The sequence below is a fragment of the Marmota monax genome, unplaced genomic scaffold (genome assembly GCF_021218885.2).
Source record: "Marmota monax isolate L192 unplaced genomic scaffold, Marmota_monax_Labrador192_F-V1.1 WCK01_AAM20220418_F8-fsc00059, whole genome shotgun sequence".
In the NCBI taxonomy this organism is placed as follows: domain Eukaryota; kingdom Metazoa; phylum Chordata; class Mammalia; order Rodentia; family Sciuridae; genus Marmota; species Marmota monax.
Window position 1 is genome coordinate 6,131,927 of NW_026693595.1, and position 19,541 is coordinate 6,151,467.

The 19,541-nt window shown below is 38.2% G+C and overlaps 1 protein-coding gene across 13 annotated transcripts in view; it reads left to right on the plus strand.

Moving 5' to 3' along the window:
- Trpm3 (transient receptor potential cation channel subfamily M member 3) overlaps nt 1–19,541 on the plus strand; it is a 536,247-nt gene that overhangs the window by 333,717 nt on the left and 182,989 nt on the right. For all 13 annotated transcript variants that reach the window (XM_058584013.1, XM_058584014.1, XM_058584015.1 and 10 more), the window contains one exon: nt 5,152–5,275. In XM_058584013.1, coding sequence (XP_058439996.1) covers nt 5,152–5,275 — 124 coding nt within the window. The remainder of the gene's footprint in view (nt 1–5,151; nt 5,276–19,541) is intronic.

The following is a 19,541-nucleotide window of genomic DNA, read 5'->3' on the forward strand; positions in this document are numbered from 1 at the left end:
CCAGTGCTTTAATAGAATACTAATTGCAAACTGTGGGGAGTTTTGTTGGTTATCCTGAGCCCTGGATAAATATTGACCTATTTTAAATTACTCTGTGACTCATCTAAAAGGCTCCAGATCACAAGTGCAGCATTTAAATGGAGACACAAATGCTATAGTAAAGACATTTTCTTCACTTAAATGATTATACTTCTTATCACAAAGCACTCTAATTTTAGGTGTACCAAAAATAACATTGGTACATATGGAGTCACAAATTAACAGTTTCCATAAATAATACCACTTTTGTCAAAGAGCCAATCCTAAAAGTGAAGTTTCATATAATACTACAACCATGTTTGGATGTGAAGAAATTTTCAATCACTATTCCAGTGCCATAAAAAGAAATCTAAAATGGGCTTATCTCTAATTTTGCTGCTGATTAAATATCACAGTCAACATTCTTAAATTACTCCAATGTCATACAGAAGAAAAGTTGGAAGAGCTAGAAAAACAATCATTTAAAGCAGGCTCTCAGCCACAGTGGCGTGCACACACCTGTAATCCCAGAAGATTTAAGAGACTGAGGCAGGGCAATCACAGGTTCAAGACCAGCCTTGGTAATTTAGCAAGACCCTATCTCAAAGAAAGAAAAAGACCTGGGGGTATAGCTCAGTGACAAAGTGCTCCTCAGTTTAATCCCCAGCAACACACACATACCTTCCAAAATCCTAAGGAATATGACCACAAAAGAGAGGGTTTATGAGGAAGATAGAATATAAATCTTTGTACCAAGCAGAAAATATCCAACTTAGCAAAGACTTATTTAAAAAAAAAAAAAGGTGAGAAGCAATCTTCAAACTATCAAATGCTCTTCGCTGTGGTCATAGTTTACCAATTTCCCCTTATCTTCCCTAGACTTGTCTGATCACCTTCAAATGTTCTCTGAACACAACATATGTGTTATACAGAAAGGAAAAGCATTTTCCTACAGACAAATAAGCTTAAATTTTTACCTGTAATGCAGATCGTTAATAAGCTAAGGACACACTGAGAGAATACATAGGAAAGGCAGCATCATGGAGACAACATTAAATAGATTCAACTCAACATGGAGGTCATCAAGCTCTGAGATGTAACACAAATCATTTAACCTCCTTTAGGGAGGTCTCCTATTCCACCAAGTGGAACTCACAACTTCTTGCCTCACAACATTGTTATGAGCGTTATCTAGCATTGCACCCTGCAAACCATGACATACTATGGTTTCAGGAAATGTTGTATGTAATCTTATTTAAAACAAGTTTATTAAATGTTTGTCAAAGGCATGAGGTGTAATATCTATCATTTCTTTGTTAAGGGGGAAATTTGAAATATTAGGGAGCTGTTAAAGCAAAATGACACCAAAATGATGTTTTCTTCCTGATGCAATTAGAAGGATGGAGAAAGGATTGAACCAGGAATACTGGTTATTTGCCATTTAATGAATACTACATAATGCTTTGGATAGACCAAAACACTTTTGTTCTTTGTCATATCATTTTTGTTCTATCAGAAATAGGTGTTTCCTCTTTGGGAAAGACCAGCATACTTCTTGCATTCTGTGGTCCTTGTTGCTAAGTGATTTATCCAAAGATGTAACCTCAGCCAGTTGTGAAACTGGGCTCATCAGTATAAGATTTTTCATGTCTTCAAGCTCTCCTAATCAGTAAAAACCTAAACTAGCTTAACTGCACATAATTCCTCAATTTTTTACAAAGTGGCAGACAATGCAAATGACAGGCAGAACTCTCAAACAGTTAATGACCTCAGGGAATTTGAATTTTATTACAGATGGTTAGCAATGGAAAACAAATTTTGAATTGTAATAAAAATTAAAGACCTGCAGATGAATGATCAGACCTATCAAGTGTCTAATCAGGGGAGTCCCTTCTGTCGCTAATCATGTACAACACTTACACACACTTAACACTGCAGAACTCTCTAAACACATTCACTTGGATTTCCTGTCAAGTAGATATATGCCCAGGTATGAGTGCTCTTCAAGAAAATTAATTGGCAACACAAATGTGATTGTGTCACTTTCCTTAAATGCTTCAATGGCTTCTCAATTGCCTTGGGGATAAAACCCTAAAGCTTTAACATGATTTCCCCCTTGATCTTCTCCATGAAATGGGGCTGCTCACCCTCTTTGGAGCCCCATCCTGTTTTTCTAATTTTCTCTCTTTAATCAGATTTTCCTTGCTGTAATAAAAACCTGGGATAATCACCATATAAATAAAAGGTAGAAATAAAAGATTTATTTTGGCTCACGTTCAGAGGTTTCAGTTTGGTGTTTCAGTCAGCTTTTTCACTGCTGTGACTGAAAGACCCGAACTACACAATTGTAGAAGAGGAAAAGTTCATTCAGGAGCTCACGCTTTGAGAGGTCTCAATCCATAGACAGCAGGCTCCATTCTTCCTGGCTTGGGGTGAGGCAGGATATTATGGTAGAAGGGTGTGGCAGAGGGAACCAGCTTACAGTATGATCAGAAGCAGAGAAAGAGAGACTCCACTCTCCAGATACAAAATATATACCCCATAGTCATGCCCCCAATGAACCACTTCTTCTAGTTGCACCCCACCTGTCTCCAGTTACCACCTAGTTAATCCCATCAAGGATTAGTTTGCTGATTGGGTTAAGGTTATAACCCAATCATTTCTCCTCCAAACATTCTTGCATCGTCTCACATGTGAGCTTTTGGGGGACACCTCACATCCAAACCATAACAGTCAGTGACCCATTGGCTCCATTATTTGTTCATGTGGCAGCACATTATATAGTGAGAACATGAGGCAGGGCAAACTGTTTGGCATTTCAGAATGTAAAATAAAGAGCAGAAGAGGCCTGAATATCACTTTCAAGGGTACACCCCCAGTGACTCAAAACCTCCAATAGACCCCAGTTCTTGAAGCTTCCACCCTCTCCCAATGGCACCAATATGGAGGCCAAGCCATCACCACATGAGCCTTTGGAGGACTTTCAGGATCCAAAGTATGATACTCTCCATACTCCAGTCATACTAACTTCCTTTTATCTTCTCCAAAAAGAGGCCTGTTCATACCACATTCATCTACTCTTTCGCAGCTGCATCACCTCTAATCCTGTGAATGCTCATCCTTCAAGTCTCAGGTGAAATAGCACTTTCTCAGAGAAGTCTTCCTTGAACCCCTCAGATTATCTGTCATAATCTTCTCTACTTCTTGAACACTGAGACTGCAGTTGAATTGCTGGTGAATGTCATTATATTCTACTGGCACATAACTCCCTGAAGTGGGAAGTGTATATATCTTTTCTATCCCTGTGTCTCGGCATATACTACAGTGTCTGGCACTAAGTAGACATTCGCCATTCATCTGCTAATGAAGAGATAACAGTAGAGCCAACTAGAATAACCTAGAAAATCTTGAGAGAAGATTTGGTATCATTTCCCCGCCCAACACCATCTGGACCATTCTCTTTTTCTAAATATTCATTTGGATCTTTATGGAGAAGGAAGGGTAAAGGGGGAACTCAATCTTCCATCCATTTGAGTGACTTTGAAGGTCCTGGGTGTGGTTCCATCCTGGGGGATGCTATCCTTTTCAAAATAAGACCACTGTAATATCCAACCTAGTGGGCTCAGATAAACCCCACACAAGCCAGAGCACAGCAGGGCACTCAAAAGACAACATTCTAAAGTATCTTGCTTTCTCTTAAGCAATAAAAATAAGTCTTACTTTCATGTTGAAGGAAATCCCACAACTATCTACTCCAGTAGCCACAGTAGTGAATAGAGGAAGACATGTGATACACTTGGGGCAAAAAGAGGCAGCATGGTAGGATGGCGGGAGCACTGGCCAAAGAGTCAGAAAAGCAGTTCTTGTTCTGAAAACTAGGTCCTGGTTCTGACTCTGCCACTTATTTGCTGTGTGACCCTAAACATTTGGATCCTACTAGCTAAATGCCCTGGCTTTAGAATTGAACAAATCTGTTGTCTATTAGGGTCTTATCATTTACTATTTTATCTAAGAGTTGCTGATACTTCAATAATATAGGCAATGTGCAGGTTGTAAAATACTGGACAAATTATGGAAAATGTTCCACTGGTCCTTGAGAGAACTTTGATCCTTTTGCTTTTGAACAGTGTCTGTTAATAACAAAATGAGCTTTCATTCCCTGCTATTTGATGGCTCCATTTCTCATCAAGCTAGTGAGAGAGGAGTTAAAAATTAGTTGTGACTGATACATATTCAAACGTAACTGTGTGTTGATTGATGTGATGCATCTCCCCTACTTTCATTCATTACTCTATAGAAAAACCATCTTTTAATAAAATAGCCAATATGATACCTTCTTATGGATCAGACTTTTGTTCACTGCAACATAGCAAAAACTTGATGTAAAGAGTGATGACCTGAATCATAAGCTGGATAGGCTACCACCTGTATGCTTTGTTTTTTAAGGAAACATAAATGCTCTTTCTGCTTATTGATGCTCAAAAATTCATGATTGATATAACTTTTCTTTGCACAATTAGAGACAACTTTGCAATTTACAGGGAAGTGATATTGTCAATTTTTACCAAGATACAGATTATTAATTTGAAAGTATTTTCTGATGACGATTTGAGGAAGAGGACATTAAACACATGCCATATGGGGGGATAAAAGGAAAAGAGCAACAACAACAAAATGAAATCAATCTTCCTGCTTTACTCTGTTAGGTTCTGAAACATTAAAAGGGATTTATTTTTAAATGTACTCTTTTTAAATTATCTCAATTGAAGTAACTATTTTGAGAATAATACAGGAAGACAATCTAATTATCTAAATTCCTCATAGTGCTTTCTTGTGTTCTATAACATTTCCATTACATTCTAGGGTCACTATGGTTAACAATAATTGTACTGGATATTTCAAAATAGCTAAAGAGAAGATTTTAAGTATTACCACAAAGAAATGCTAATTGTATGAAATGCTGGATATGCTAAATATTATGGTTTAATTATTATACAATGTATCAGGTTTTGAAATATCACACCATGCCCCATAACTATGTATGATTATGTGTCAATTAAAAATAAATTTTCAAAAGAAATGTATATCAAAGAGGAGCTGGATTGACCTATTTGACATTGGTTTCTATTGCAGACTTATAAATGAATCTTTGAGGGACCAGCTACTGGTGACTATACAGAAGACTTTCACATACACCCGAACCCAAGCTCAGCATCTGTTCATCATCCTCATGGAGTGCATGAAAAAGAAGGAATTGGTATGTAATTCCCCATGGGTGGCAGAGGCCTTCTCCATGTGACCCAAATATTTTCTTGAATCATGCACCATTTTTTCCCCCTGGTCGAGCTTACAACCCTCCTCAGGCTCACTGGTCCCACAAGTTTCCTCACCTAAATAGCAAAGACACAAGTCTTTCAGCCTTGGATTTAATGAAGCATGTGCAGCAGGATTTTAGCATAATTTCCTTTTAGAGCTCATCTGAATGCTTCCAACTGCCTTAACCAAATGAATTGAGCAAAAATAGGTTTCCTCCTGGGAAATGCTCAAGTTGATCCTTTCTTGGGTTTGGGGTTTCACTTGTTGGTAAGTAGCAAGTCATTCATAGTCCTTTGGGGCAAATATCTTTAGTGACAGCATCCAAACTAATCTGCTAATCCATCATGGTGGAAAATGAAGAAATGCTAGTAATATCTGTATGCAGTTTCTGAAATGTCATCTAGTAGCTATTGAAACATTTTTTACATCAGAAAAATGTCTAACAAATGTGGTATAAGGAGAGACCCTCTGGTTAGAGTAAACAGAAATAACATGAGCAAACATTTAACACTTGCTATATGCCAGGCAGGTGCCAGACATCTACTAACTCGTCCATCTTTGTCCTGATCAGAGAGGTATGATTATTGCCTTTACCTTACAGATGAGGAAACACGGACTCATTTGATTAGTAAATGAGAAGCTAGGACTCAAAAACAGCAGTATTTTTTTTTTTTTTTTTGAAATTGTCTCATTGAGGCCAATGTAGTGAATCGCCTCTTGAGTATATTCCCATCAGTTCCCATCAGGCCTCAGTTTGCAAAGACTATTTTCAAAGGTCATTTGAGTCCACCTGGTGACAGTGGTAGCAAAACATTTTAAAGAAGAATTGATTATATTAAGCAAGAGGCATCTCTGGAAAGGATCCACACAGCCTTTGTGAGAAGTCTTCTGTCAGCTTCCGGGTTTGGGAGGAAACCAAATGGGGAGAAAATGGGGCATGTCTGGTCCAAATGGGGAGAGAATGGGGCTTGTCTGATCTTGATTATCCATAGCCTGGCCACCACAGATACACACACACACACACACAGACAGACAGACTGACTGACCAAACCTGACTGACTGCTCTTTTCCCATAGAGCCTCTACCATCCCTGACAGTGCCACCCATGCGCAGCATCCTCCCATCTCAAATTCAGTTCTCTCCACATCTCAGCTCACTTGCTTCCTCCCAAGAAGGAGGTGCCGAAAACTTGAGCTTCCACAAGCCACAGTATGGATTTTCTTGAGTACTGATGATTTTCCAATATTGAGGCCAAAGCTCACTGTAAAAACTTACCAGAGCTATATATTGCAGTCCTGCAAATTTCCCAGAAAGGCAATTCTAGTAAAATTCTAGGAACCTACTGGAGGTCATAAAACCAAATGAAGCTAAATGGACTTCTCTGGGTAGCTCATGGGACTGTTCTGCAAGATCCTGCCTGATAACTGTTGTGTTGCTTAATCGTGATCTCTGCTACAAAGGTCAGCTGCATTGTAATCCAAGTTGTTCATTATAAGAAATGTGAAATAGTCCTCACTCCAGGCTAAGTAAATGCATCCTGATCAGGCAGTAAGTCATCTTCTATTCACATCTAGGCAGAAACGTTAGGGTTTTTAAGATTATAACTGTAATTAAAATAACTTCCATTTCTGAGGGGCTATTTATGTGCCTGGACAGGACTAGATGTTCTACAAATAAAGTGGATATGAGGTAGCCATTTTTTCCTTATCTTGCAGAGACATTTAGAGGTGAGGAAATGCATACACAGCCAGGAAAAGGAGAGATAGAACTGCCTTATTACAGTGTTATCCACTCACCAGGCTGCATAGCACATAACACAAAACAAAGCATTACATAGTGAAATTCCTCTTTCATATATTTGTCAAGTTTCCATTGATTCCCTTTACAAACTGCTTGGGCTATAATATTCTGAGCCCAATCTAATATTTGCCAAGTTCAGTTAAGGGGTTTGATTTTAAGGCTTATGTGGTTTCTTTCTCCTGCCAGACTCCAATGAACTTGCATAGAAAAGACCCACATTAAGAATTTAGCTTATGTCACATGGGTCTCAAGCCAGTATGGTCTCATGGAAAATATGCCTTGAGGGTCCTTTGAGGTGTCCAGGCAGGTGAGGCCACCCCTCACGACATCACCACATGGAGATGTTGCTATACTTTCTCCTCACTTCACAGTTTTGAAGAAATTAATTTCTCCTGTTTACTCAAAAGCTGTCAACAGATGTATCCTCCCAGAAGCCACCCTGTGGGATAATTCCATCAACTTATTTGCATACAAAAAGAAAAACTGTCCACAACAGCATATTAATCTGAGAACATATTTAAGAGTTCAGACTTTAATAATCATCCCCCACTGCCCTTCTTCCTCAAGAGTCATCTGGCCATAAAGAAGAGCAAAAACAGGAAAAGAGTACCCAAGTGGCCATCCCCTCCTTGAGGCTGATTCTATATATAGAAACCTCCTCCTTCCAGAGGCTGGTGCCAGCTTCTCCTCCTGTTGCTGCCTCCCAGGGCTCCTGCCTACCCTCTGAGCTGCTGCAGAACTCTTCCCCCATCACTATTGCCAACCTACCAGCCCCATATGGAGGTAAAAAATTTCCTTTTGATACCCTACAGTGGAGAAGGACCCACTGAGCATTGCAAGCCCCATAATACGTATAGCCCTCAAAAAGTCACAGTGACAGACAGCAGTGGCCCAGCTGCTACTTCACCACCTCCATTTCCAAGCCAATAATTTATAATGACTCTCCTCCCCTAGACCTCCCAGGATATGGTGCTATTCACCTTTCCATCACCTCCCAGTCAAATCTAGAACTTACTCAAAGCTGATGCTGTTCCAAAACCCAATGCTTTGAAACCTACTTCTTCCTCCAAACACAACTGCCCTACTTGTCCCTGCCCCCACACTGTTGCTTCCTTGATATTGAACCTGACCTTGAATGCCAAGCCTCCCTATAATTCATTAGCCTAAGACCAAATGCCCAAGTAATCCATGTGGAAGTATGCCTAGACTGCATCTTTCATTTATTTCCCTGTGCCTTGAGAGTACATACTATGTATTTCTACCCTAGGTTCTCACACCTGTGTGGCCCTCTGCTCTGTCCCAGTGCTTCTCTATACCACCCACAAAGCCGAACCATTTGGTTCTCATTCTCCCAGGCCTTCAATAACGTAGAGCAATCCTTGTGTTTGTCTTTAATTCATAGCCACTCTCTTTCCCAACAGTTGTTCCAAGTCTTTTATGTTGCAGTTTTAAACCACACCCACATTTTTAATATATTTTAAATGCTCGCCCTGTGCTGGTTAGCTTTTCCTGTTTAAGACTTTTCTATTCACTATATTTGTAGTTTGATAAATTTCCATTTAAGTTGAGAAATCGTTTATCAGCCTTTTGTGTTTTGAACTTTTTGCCTCTTAATAAACTCTTATCTCAATGACAAAAAGATGCCCTATAGTTTCTTCTAAACCATGTATCTAGTTTCATCTTTCACATGAAATGTACAACCAATCTAGAATTGGCTTTCTGTATATAATACGAAGTAAGGATGACTAATTCACCCTGCATTTCCCACTCATTGGTCCAACCTTACATCACATAATGCCCACTCTGTCATAATCCAGTTTCCATACCTACCTGAGTCTTTTGGACTTTCCTAATCAGCATAGCTCTATAATAAGCCCTGATGTATGGTAGGAAAAGTCACCCTGCCAGTTGTTTTTCTCTAGGATTGCCAGCTATTTTAGCCCCCACTCATAAATTTTAAAGTCCGTTTGTCAGATTGCTTGTGTCCCCCCCCAGTACAGAAACCAAAAAATTATTAATTTATGCCCTTAATATTCAACAGAAGACTTATCCTTTAAAGAAAGCAAGGGCTGTATATTTAAGCTTCCCCCCCCCCACGCCCTTCCCCTCCATATGGGATCTTGACTGATGCTTTATTTATTCAATCTGGTATCAAAAAAACTAGTATCCTTTTTCTAAGATTATTCTTAAAACTTGGGCTACATATCCCATCACTTAACACTTCCTCTGTGATCTTTCCCTAAAAATCTGTGGTTTTGAGCAGTAGCCCTCTTCACTCTTCCCTCTGCATTGAGTTCTATCTTCATCTTCCGCCTCCCTACAGATGCAGGGACACTGGGCCCTTCAGCTTCCTTTTCCTCCCTTTTTCTTGCCCTTTCTGGCTGCTTTCACCCATAAATGTTGACACTACCTGAAGCTTTGTTCTCAATCTCTTTTTGTGTCATTTTTTAAGAGATTTTAAAGTTTTCCACAGTAGGAGACGTCTCCTTGAAATTCTGTCCAGTTTTTTCCTTTATGTATTTTGAGATTGCTATGAAGTTCATAAACTTTTAAAACTAGCCTTATTCCAGTGAGTTATATTTCTATCATTATTCAACAACCTTATTTATTCCCGACAATTGCTTTTCAGTTCATCTGATGTTAATACATTTATATCAGCTTCTTTTTCAGACTTTTCTGAAAAAGTAAATTTCCATTATCTTTTTTATTTCCAACTTTGTTATGTGGGTTTCTTGAAAATGATATATAGCCTTTTCTAAAAATATATTAGAAGCTCTAATATTGAATGATAAATTTAGATTATTTCCATGTATTCTGCACTATTTACTCTGAATAACTTTTATGTTTTATTCATTAAGATACACTCCCCTACTGAGTCTCATTTAAGGATTTCACTCTACTATCCTTTTTTTTTTCTTGGCTTTGACAATGTCCTCTTTGGAAATTACTCACAAACCTATCTCTGGCTCTAACCTTTTCCTCACTGTCTCCACAATGATAATTGCAACTTACAGGTGGACATTTCTTTGTCACTTCAAGTTTAACAGGTCCAGGAACAAAAATCAATCTCTCTAATACCATCAAATACCTCCCAACCCTATGCCTGCACAACACTCCCTCTTCCAAGTCTTGTTTCGTTCCCTCAGTCTTGGCTTTTTGCTTCTCCTTACCACATTGTCACCCAGACAATAATTGCCAAGTCATCCTGTTTTTATGTTGGCTGTGTGTCTCACGTTTGCCTCTTCTCCCTTGATTCCAGTAACCACCATTATTTTCTTCAATAGGACCACTTAAGGTAGGAGGGCTTCCTACCTGATCTCTTCATCTCCAGCCTTTTTCACATACTTCTCCAGGCTTTATCTTTTGGGACCCAGTTCTGATTTTTGCCCCTGCATTGCTGAGATAGCTTTAAGGACTTCCTATTGATATTGACTAGTGTCCAAACCTTTTAATGTAACTTTGGGGCCCCTCAGTCTGAATGAAGCCTGGAATTTCATTCCTACATGGTTCATTACTTCCCTTTCCCGCCGTGTTCCCCAAATAATTCAGGTTTTCCAAATTCCCATAGTATCCTTAACCCAAAAAGTAATTCTGTTCTGTTGCCAGTTCCACTTGCTCAAATGACATGGAGCTGCAAGCATCCAATAGTAATATCTCATCCTTGTCTACTGTGATTTTCAATAGACTAGTTCATGGTGTCATTCTATCTGGTTGCCTGATAGTCTGGGTCTAAGCTGCCATGCATCACTGATCACACAGGCTCCCTACACGATTTATTGTATGTGTAACTCTACTAGGATTAGTGGTTATAACAACCTGTATTAAATTGTAATTGTCTTAAATGAGATACCTGGCAGTGGCTGGCAAAAAAAAAAAAAAAAACTCAATAATTATCCGCTGAATCTACAAATACAGCAAATGAACTTTATCCATTGTATGTCTCTTATACACAAAATAATTAATATCCATATTTTCCCCCATATAGGTAAAATATGAGACCACATTTAACTGTGTTGAAAATAATATATTGGATACAACCAATAGTTTTTGCTCATTTCTTGACTTCTCCAAGATGACATTAGAAAATGGTGGGGTGGGGGCAGGAGGCAGGGATCTGAATTGTATTCTTCTTACCTTAGAATCCAGACACTTTGCAGTTTTTTCTATTTTGTTACTTGTTTTTTGGCAAATTTCTTCAAGAATCATAACTTTTTTATTATTTCTTAACCCTATCTTGTCATTTCTAAAATAAGGTACTTATCCAAATGACTTGGTTTAGTTTTATGTTATGTATTGAGAATTTATTGCAGCCCTCATAGCCTGAATGTAAAAGGGGGGTGGGGAGAATAGCTTTCTAATCATAATTTGTAATAAAATTAAAATCTTATTCTCCTGATCACTTCTTGGGGACTTTTGAAATGTATTTCATAGTCTTCATGGTATGGTAAAAGGGCTTTCTACTTTTTCACTCCATGTAATGGCACATGCCCATAATCCCAGCAGCTTGGGAGGCTGAGGCAGGAAGATTCTGAGTTCAACACCAGCCTCAGTAACTTAATGAGACCCTAAGCAACTTACTGAGACCCTGTCTCAAAATAAAAAATAAAAAGGATTGGAGATGTGGCTCAGTGGTTGAGCACCCCTGGGTTCAATCCCTGGTTCAAAACAAAACTTACTTAATTATAGTTGTTCTCATTTGCAATGTTTAATCTAAATGAAGAAGCCAACATTTGAAGAAGAGTATTAAGTGCACTTAGTTCAACAGCTCAGGATGCACAGGAAAGAAAAAGTGATTTTTCCTTAAATCCCATAAGTACAGAGGCTTCCAACAACACTGTTTTAGTTCGGGCTGCAAAATATCATGAGCTAAGTAGCTGAGAAATAAAAAAATATATATATTGCTCAAAGTTCTGGAGGCTAGAAGTCCCAGGCCAAGTTGCCAGCAGATCTGGCATCTAGTGAAGACTTCCTCAGAGGAGGTGACTTCTTGCTGCATCTTCACATGGCAGAAGGGATGAGTAAACTCCTTCGGGTCTCTTTTATAAGGACACTAGTCCTGTTCAGGAAGATGAAGCCTCTATGACCTAATCACTCCCCAGATGCCTCTAATTACCATTATCCCGGAGATCAAGATTCAGCATATAAATGAATAATGGAGACACCAATGTTCAGATCATGGCAATCACATGGACATCTACTAGTAGACATGAGAGGGAGGTAGTTTGAGAGGAGAGTTAAGGGGACTTGGTGTCTACCTTTACTTAGAACATAATGCAGACCCAATGTGAGAAGCTCAACTTAATGGGCTAGGTCACTGCTCTGCCTTAGCAGCTGATGATATCATTATCATCATATTCTCTTGGGTAGAGCATCTTAAGGCAGTAAAGCCAAGGATGTACAAAATGTGCTAATGGAATAAGTGGAAGCAAAGACATTAGATTATCACTTTTGCATCCTTTTTAGTAACTTCTGTAGCATTTGACAGTGGCAACCTCCTCTTCCCTCTAAACTTACTTTCCTATGGGTTCCATTTAGACTCTCAATTTTCTGTTTCCTTGTAATTTCTTACAATTCACTTTCCCTTTCCACTGTTAGTTCCTCTTATTTCTCCCCCATTCTATAAACAGATGTTTAAATATTCATTCTTGGCTCTTTTCCCTTCATTCACTGTTATGACTTCTGCTACCATTTTCATTTAAACAATTCCCAAAAGCACAAATAGCTAGCCTCGTCTTCCTCTAAGCCTCTGCATTTCCAACTTCCACGCTCACTCATATACCCACATCCTTCTTTGCCCAGACTATTGCTATTTTAAACTAGCCTGATTTCCCTTAGTCAAATATCTACCTGACAACCCTTTTACACAACAGGGGTTGGCAAAATAGTAAAATTTTGCATGCCAGATAAGCTCTCCATAACATATTCTTCTTTGCTCATTTGTTTTTAAACACTCTTTAAAAATGTAAAAGCTATGTTGAACTTGTTGGTGATATAAAAGCAGACCGTGAACAGAACTTGATCTGCAAGTACAGATTTGCTTGCATCTTAACATTATAACACTAGATACTTCTCACTGAAGCACAGAGTCAATCACATAATTCATCTAAATATAAAGTGTAAAGTTTTGCCTACAAGTCCATTTTTTAATTCCATTTCTTTTTTATTTGTAAAGTATTTATTAAATCTTAAATTTATAGATGAACCTATTGTTTCTCCTTCAGTGTATATAAAGTACATATTTAAGTGTTTCATAAAAGAACTGGTAATCTCTCTGTTTCCCTTATATAAGTCTTCCTTATTCAGTATGTACTGAATAAAGAAGCTTTATTTCTGAAGATCTGGGAATTACTTTCCAGAGTATTCAGTACATACTATCTATTCCTTCTTTAAGGACCCTTCATAAAAAAAAAAAAAATGCTTGGAGATCACTTTGATTAATTTCCTACTTTCCTGAATGTGTTCAAGCTTAGAGCATTTTCTGTAGCCATATTCAATTATCAAACTACCATGTCCTACTAATATCCAATATACATATGTATATGTGTATGTGTGTATATTTATGTGTGCGTGTATATATATGTATTATATATACACACACGCATGTGTACACACACAAACCTGGGATAACTTTAACTCCTATTTGTAATGCTTATGCCTTATCATTTATGTTTTATATACATCTAAAATTTCCCACGTAAGCTTGAGAGCCAAATCTGTGTCTGGTTCATTTTTGGTTTTCCTTGTACTCACTCATGCCTAATTGTGCTTAGCACCATAGCATATACAACGCAGACACTCAATAAATCTTCATTTAATGGATGAGTGGGTGTATGAATAGATTCAGATGAATATACATTAGTGAGGATGATACATATTCAATATCCATAAATTTCATTAAAATCTCTACTAACGGTAGCATATCTCCTTAGGGAGTTATAGATTCGGTTTATGAACCTAGATTTGATTCAGGCCCATCTGCTTAAATTGTTGGACCTCTGAGAGGGAACTTAATCTGATAGTTGTGAGGAACAACTCTAAAAGCAGACAAACCTAGATTCCAAATCTGGCTTCACTTGAGTGACTCAACCAGCAGTAGTCCCAGAATCCTCAGCTTTAAAAGAGTGATAGTAATAGCCCTGTTTTCTAGGATCTTCCATACTTAGGGATTTCTTCTTTTTGGTCCAGACTATGCTTGGATTTTTTTTTTAACCAACAAGACATACACCAATACACAAAATGTTAAAACTGGTCTGAGACTTCACATATACCCTACTGAATGCAAGGCTAAGAAGTAACTAGATATTATAACTTCCTATTCTCTACATAAGGGTCCTAAGCTTCAAGCTGATGAACCTCCTTTAGACCTGGACAAGACAGAGGCCTGTTGTCTGTGTCTTGACAAAGGAGCCTCTGGCAGCCCAACTCCACTACTTTCCAAGGCAGGTAGATTTATTATTTTCATAAGGACAGATCAGAAGCCTCTCCTGGCATCGAAGCACAACTCACATTTAGGAACAATGTATCTGTCCTTTCATAATAAAAGTAAAGCATGCATTACTTCTAGATAAAGAAGTTTTCTCTCCTTTTGCAGATCGGCATCCTGGGTCTGAGAAAGAACCACAAAGTCCAAGATGTGACCCAGGAGGCTGAGGCGGGAGGATTGTAAATTCAAACCCAGCCTCAGTAACTTAGTGAGTCCCTAAGCAACTCAGTGAGACCCTGTCTCTTATAAAATATTAAAAAGGGCTGGGGATGTGGCTCAGTAATTAAGCACTTCTGGGTTTAATTCCTTGGGGGGTGGGGGGGGGAGAGAAAAGATAGATTGATATAGGCTTGTCAGTCTCTTCATATCACGAGCAGAGGGTAGTTAGTGTTACCTGGCAGGCTCAGGCCTCAGCAACACTTGGGACATATTCCTGAGAATTGTCAATACTCCTTCACTCATGATTGTTTCAAGAGTTAAGAGTTTTAACTTGTGTGAAGAATGTTAACCATGTGTGTAGAAGCACTCAGTAGTTGTTTAGTTATCATTACAGTTATTCTACCAGTAACTACAGGCACCAATCAGAATATAAGCACAGATGTCTTTTTCCCGGCATTCTCTGCAGTCCTAGTTAAAATTGCCAATGGGTCATTCGTCGATACCCATGATGTGTCATTCTATCTTCAGGTTCCATCTTCCCTCCCTCCTCAACTTAATGGGCAAGTGTACAGTCAAGATGAGACATGTAACCTCTTGGATGATAAAAGAGGAACAAGACCACTTTCTTTAGAAAATAACTAAATGTTAAAAGCTAAATATTAGAGATCTGACCATGGTTCACTATGATATTGATGCAACTGACAAGAAAATTCAAATACCTCTATTGTACACAGCATTTTAAGATAACCAGAATTTTTACTTACAGCTTTCCACCACATCATATTTCTGTGAATTCGTGTAGTTTCTAAAACACATTTCAAAAATGTATCCATACAAATATAGCTTGAAGACGTAGCATTGTTGTTTGGCAGTGTTTCCTCAATAACAATATATTGATAAGTCTAATTCATTTAGCAGATCTCTTCAGACTCTCCAGGGGCCTTCTGGAACATCCTCAAATTAGTCAAAAGACTATCTAGAACTCAATTTGGGGAAGTTTGTCAAAACAAAGGTATAAAGCTCTTGATCAAGATAGAATCAAAAGTCACTGTAAAATAATCACCATTCATTTAACCAAAGTGAAAAACCCAAAGGCAAATATGAAACAAACCACAAAGCCATGGGAAAAGTCCCGATCTTTGACAGAGAGGACTCAGTGGTCAAAAGACCTACTAAAGCTCCATTTCCTACTAATTCCCTAACACACACACACATACACGATTCTAGTTTTACACATAATTTTGCTCTATTCTTAGAAAAACTTACAATTCCATTCTAATTTTAGCCAGCTTGGTCACATATAAAATTCCTTTTACCAGAGTCATCTTTTGTACCTTCTATAACCTTTTTAACCCTTCAGTTTCAACATTACTTCATTCTGAAATGACCTCTGAACAACCAAACTAGGAAAAAAATTACTCTTCCTCAACTACAAAATAAAATGCCTTCTGTACCTTACAGCTTCACTTACCAAGAGACACCTTCCCTTCTTCACAAAAGAAGTTATTTCTAGTTTTAATTGCCATGTACTAGAAGGTTAAAAAAAAAAAAAAAAAAACTCCTAGCAAATTTCTAGTGAAAACCTAAGAAGCAAACAATCTTGAACAGATCTATACCAACATTTTGCAGAAGAACACCATTTAATCTATTAATTATCAAACATTCATCTGAGACCAGCTGCTTGTCCGGTACTAGATAAATGGCAACAAAAATGGCTGACAACCATTCACCTATTTACAGATACTAACAGGGATAGAATGAATGGAAAGTCCCATTTCTTCTTAGCACTTACAACGATCACAAATTTTCTGTGTTTCCTTACTCTGTGGTACACATGTCTTCTTTCTCTTATGACACTCCATGAAGGAAGAAACAACATCTACCTTGGTTATCATTATATTCATGGCCCTTGTAGAATGTTATGCATATAGGAGATAATCAGATCTCTCTAAATGAATGTATTTTTTAACGTTTTAAAATTATTCAAGACACATTCCACATTCTCAATGAAAGCAGTGAACAGCTGTCTTCTCTTCAGAATAATTCCTAGTAGCCTTCCCCAAATAAAGGTAACTGGGAAGCTCCCCCTGGTCAGAGTCATACTTAATCCTATCTTCAGACTCTCTTCCTCCAACACAGAACATAAATCAAATGGCTGAGTAGCAAATTCCAGTATTTTAACTTAAAAACTCAGATATTTCGTAAGTCTCTACCACTCGGTTTGCCACAACATGACTCCAACACTTTAAGCCACTGACAAAGATTCTTGACACTACAAGTTCATCCAAACTTCCATCTCGTTTATATTCAACCACTTTATTCATTCTTAACTATGCTTGAGTTTTTCATTAAACAAAGCCAGCCATTGAAGATATTCAGGAAATGCCACCCCAAAGCACATTGCTCTGGTATACTAATTTGAAAAACAGAAAAATGTGAGGTTTTACAAGTTCCCCTCCATTTACTCAGAGTCCTCAAAGGAACTCAGCTATGATCAATCTGGGAAAATTAACTCCTATCAAGAAGTTAGGAAGGATACTTTCACCACATCCAGAGAGACCCATACTGCAACTAATTTTCTGTTTTCTAAGGGCTCACGCATCTTCTCCCAAAACCGTATACCGAAAGAGTTTTTCCTCATCCCATGACCATTTCTCTCATTTCAGCAAGGGGGTTGATCAAAGGACTATTGTCCTTTTCTTGATGGACCTAATTACTGTCCTGAAAAAGTTGTTTTCTAGGTTTCTGATTTTATGAGCAAATTTGGAGCCTAAATACCATTACCTGTCAAGACAAAGAAAAGCAAAAAGGAGGAAACCTAGTAAGAGTCAAAGGTGAGGCATGGTGGATAAACCCAAGTCTTTTTACTTCTCTGTGAGCACTTCTAGTGATTGCATTCTTCCTCTTTTACAGAGCAGAGAAGACAGCCCCTAAGTGGAGACTTCCTCCACTGGACCCAAATTTCCCTCACTAAAGATAGATCTCAAAAGAACAAAAATAGGCAGTTTCCCAGCCCAGTCTATTTTCTCTTAACTGCTGAGGTCAGGGCAAACAAATCATCTTCCAGACTGAGATACTTTCATTATAGTTCTAGGTAAAAGATTTTAACCAAGGCATAAAGATGGTTAAAGAAGCAGACCCCATTAATCTAAAAGCTGAACTGAAAAAAACAATTTTTCCTGGATACAATTTTTTAAAATACATCCCATTATTTCTTTGCAGTTTTTGATCCCCATTCTCCAAACCATTCAAAATTTCAACTTCCTCATTTTGGTCACTGAATTCCAACTCTTTCTGGTAAAGTTCATCCGTTTCTCTAAAAAGAAAGTACAAGTTCTTGCAATTCTTATTCATGAAATTGTCTGGAGTTCCAAACGCTGGGCCCAGTCCAGTTTGCCTGACCTAAGCAGCCACTAAAAAACCCATCATCGTCCTCTCCTAGAACAAACTGACCCTAGGTACCCATACCGAATGTACTTATTCAAAGTGTAAAGTAACCTGAATGGAGTTCCAAAAGGTGGAGTTCTAGATTCTCCGAATCCAGAACCATCCATATCTTCCTATCTTTCAATAAATAGCCTTACCTGCTTCTATTGAACAGTTGATTTTTGTCTAACCCAGACATCTGTGGCCTCTTATACAGGAGCCAGTCCTGCTTCTATTTCTACTTTCAAACTCTCTCCTGATTTCAATTTCTATGCATGTATGAGTTTGTCAGGATGAACCCAACTACTATGGATAACCATAAAGCTCTAATAAAAAATAAAAATAAAAGTCTGCTCAAGAAAGCTCAGAGACCTCAGAGCACAAATCCATGAAGCTTCAAAATTTGAGAGAACTTACAAGCCCCAGATACTGCAAGAAAACAGCTCAAAACAGGCTCAAGGCATTCCCATACCTGGATACTGTGGGTCAGGTGGTAGGCGCACAAGCTCTGCTTAGGGTCTTGCTAAAAACACCAAGTGTGTTAAAAGGAAAAATTTCTTAGGTCACTTAAGTTTAGTAGTGTTTGGATAAAGAAAAATAAAATTGACAACAACCTCACAAATAGAAGAACTCACACAACAACAGACAATGTGATCAGTCAGCATCACTAATAGGATAACAGAAGGGAGAGAAAACAACTTAATTGGCTACAGCTTGGCCAATCAACCAGTCAATTGGGTACAGCTTAACTAGTTAATTGGTTCTGACTTATTTAGTTGACCAGTTACGGGGCTCCTACAACCAGACAAAGCTCAGTTACTGTGATTAAACTCCATATTGGTTTGGTTTGTTGGGCTTAGTACAGTTTTTCAGTTCAAATACATGGCCTCCTACAAATTTTATTTAACACTTATTACCAAACAAGCTCAATAGGCCTCTTGTGGTCATGAGAGAAAGAAACTTCTTATAGCCGAGAAAGAGTTTTTTAATAGAGTCATGGATCAAGTTTAGAAACTAGTGCTCTCCAACACAATGTTTGAGAAGAAATAGAAATGTACCTAAGCTACTTTTAAATTTTATCTCTATGTCATCTTAATTATGTAATTTAAGTCCAAGCATTTTAAATGAGATAGACATGTTTTGAGGCCACTAAGTAAGTTAGGGTTTCAGTATCAGAGTGGCTGGCAAGCCTGTCCTGAAAGGGCACTGAAGGGGAGCACACGTTGGGATTTACAGAGAGCCTTTCCTGGGACATTTCTTTCACCTGGCCTAGTTGCCAAACCCTTGACCAGGGATCCTTCACACTAGAAATCTGTATATACTGGTCGACACTCTTGTG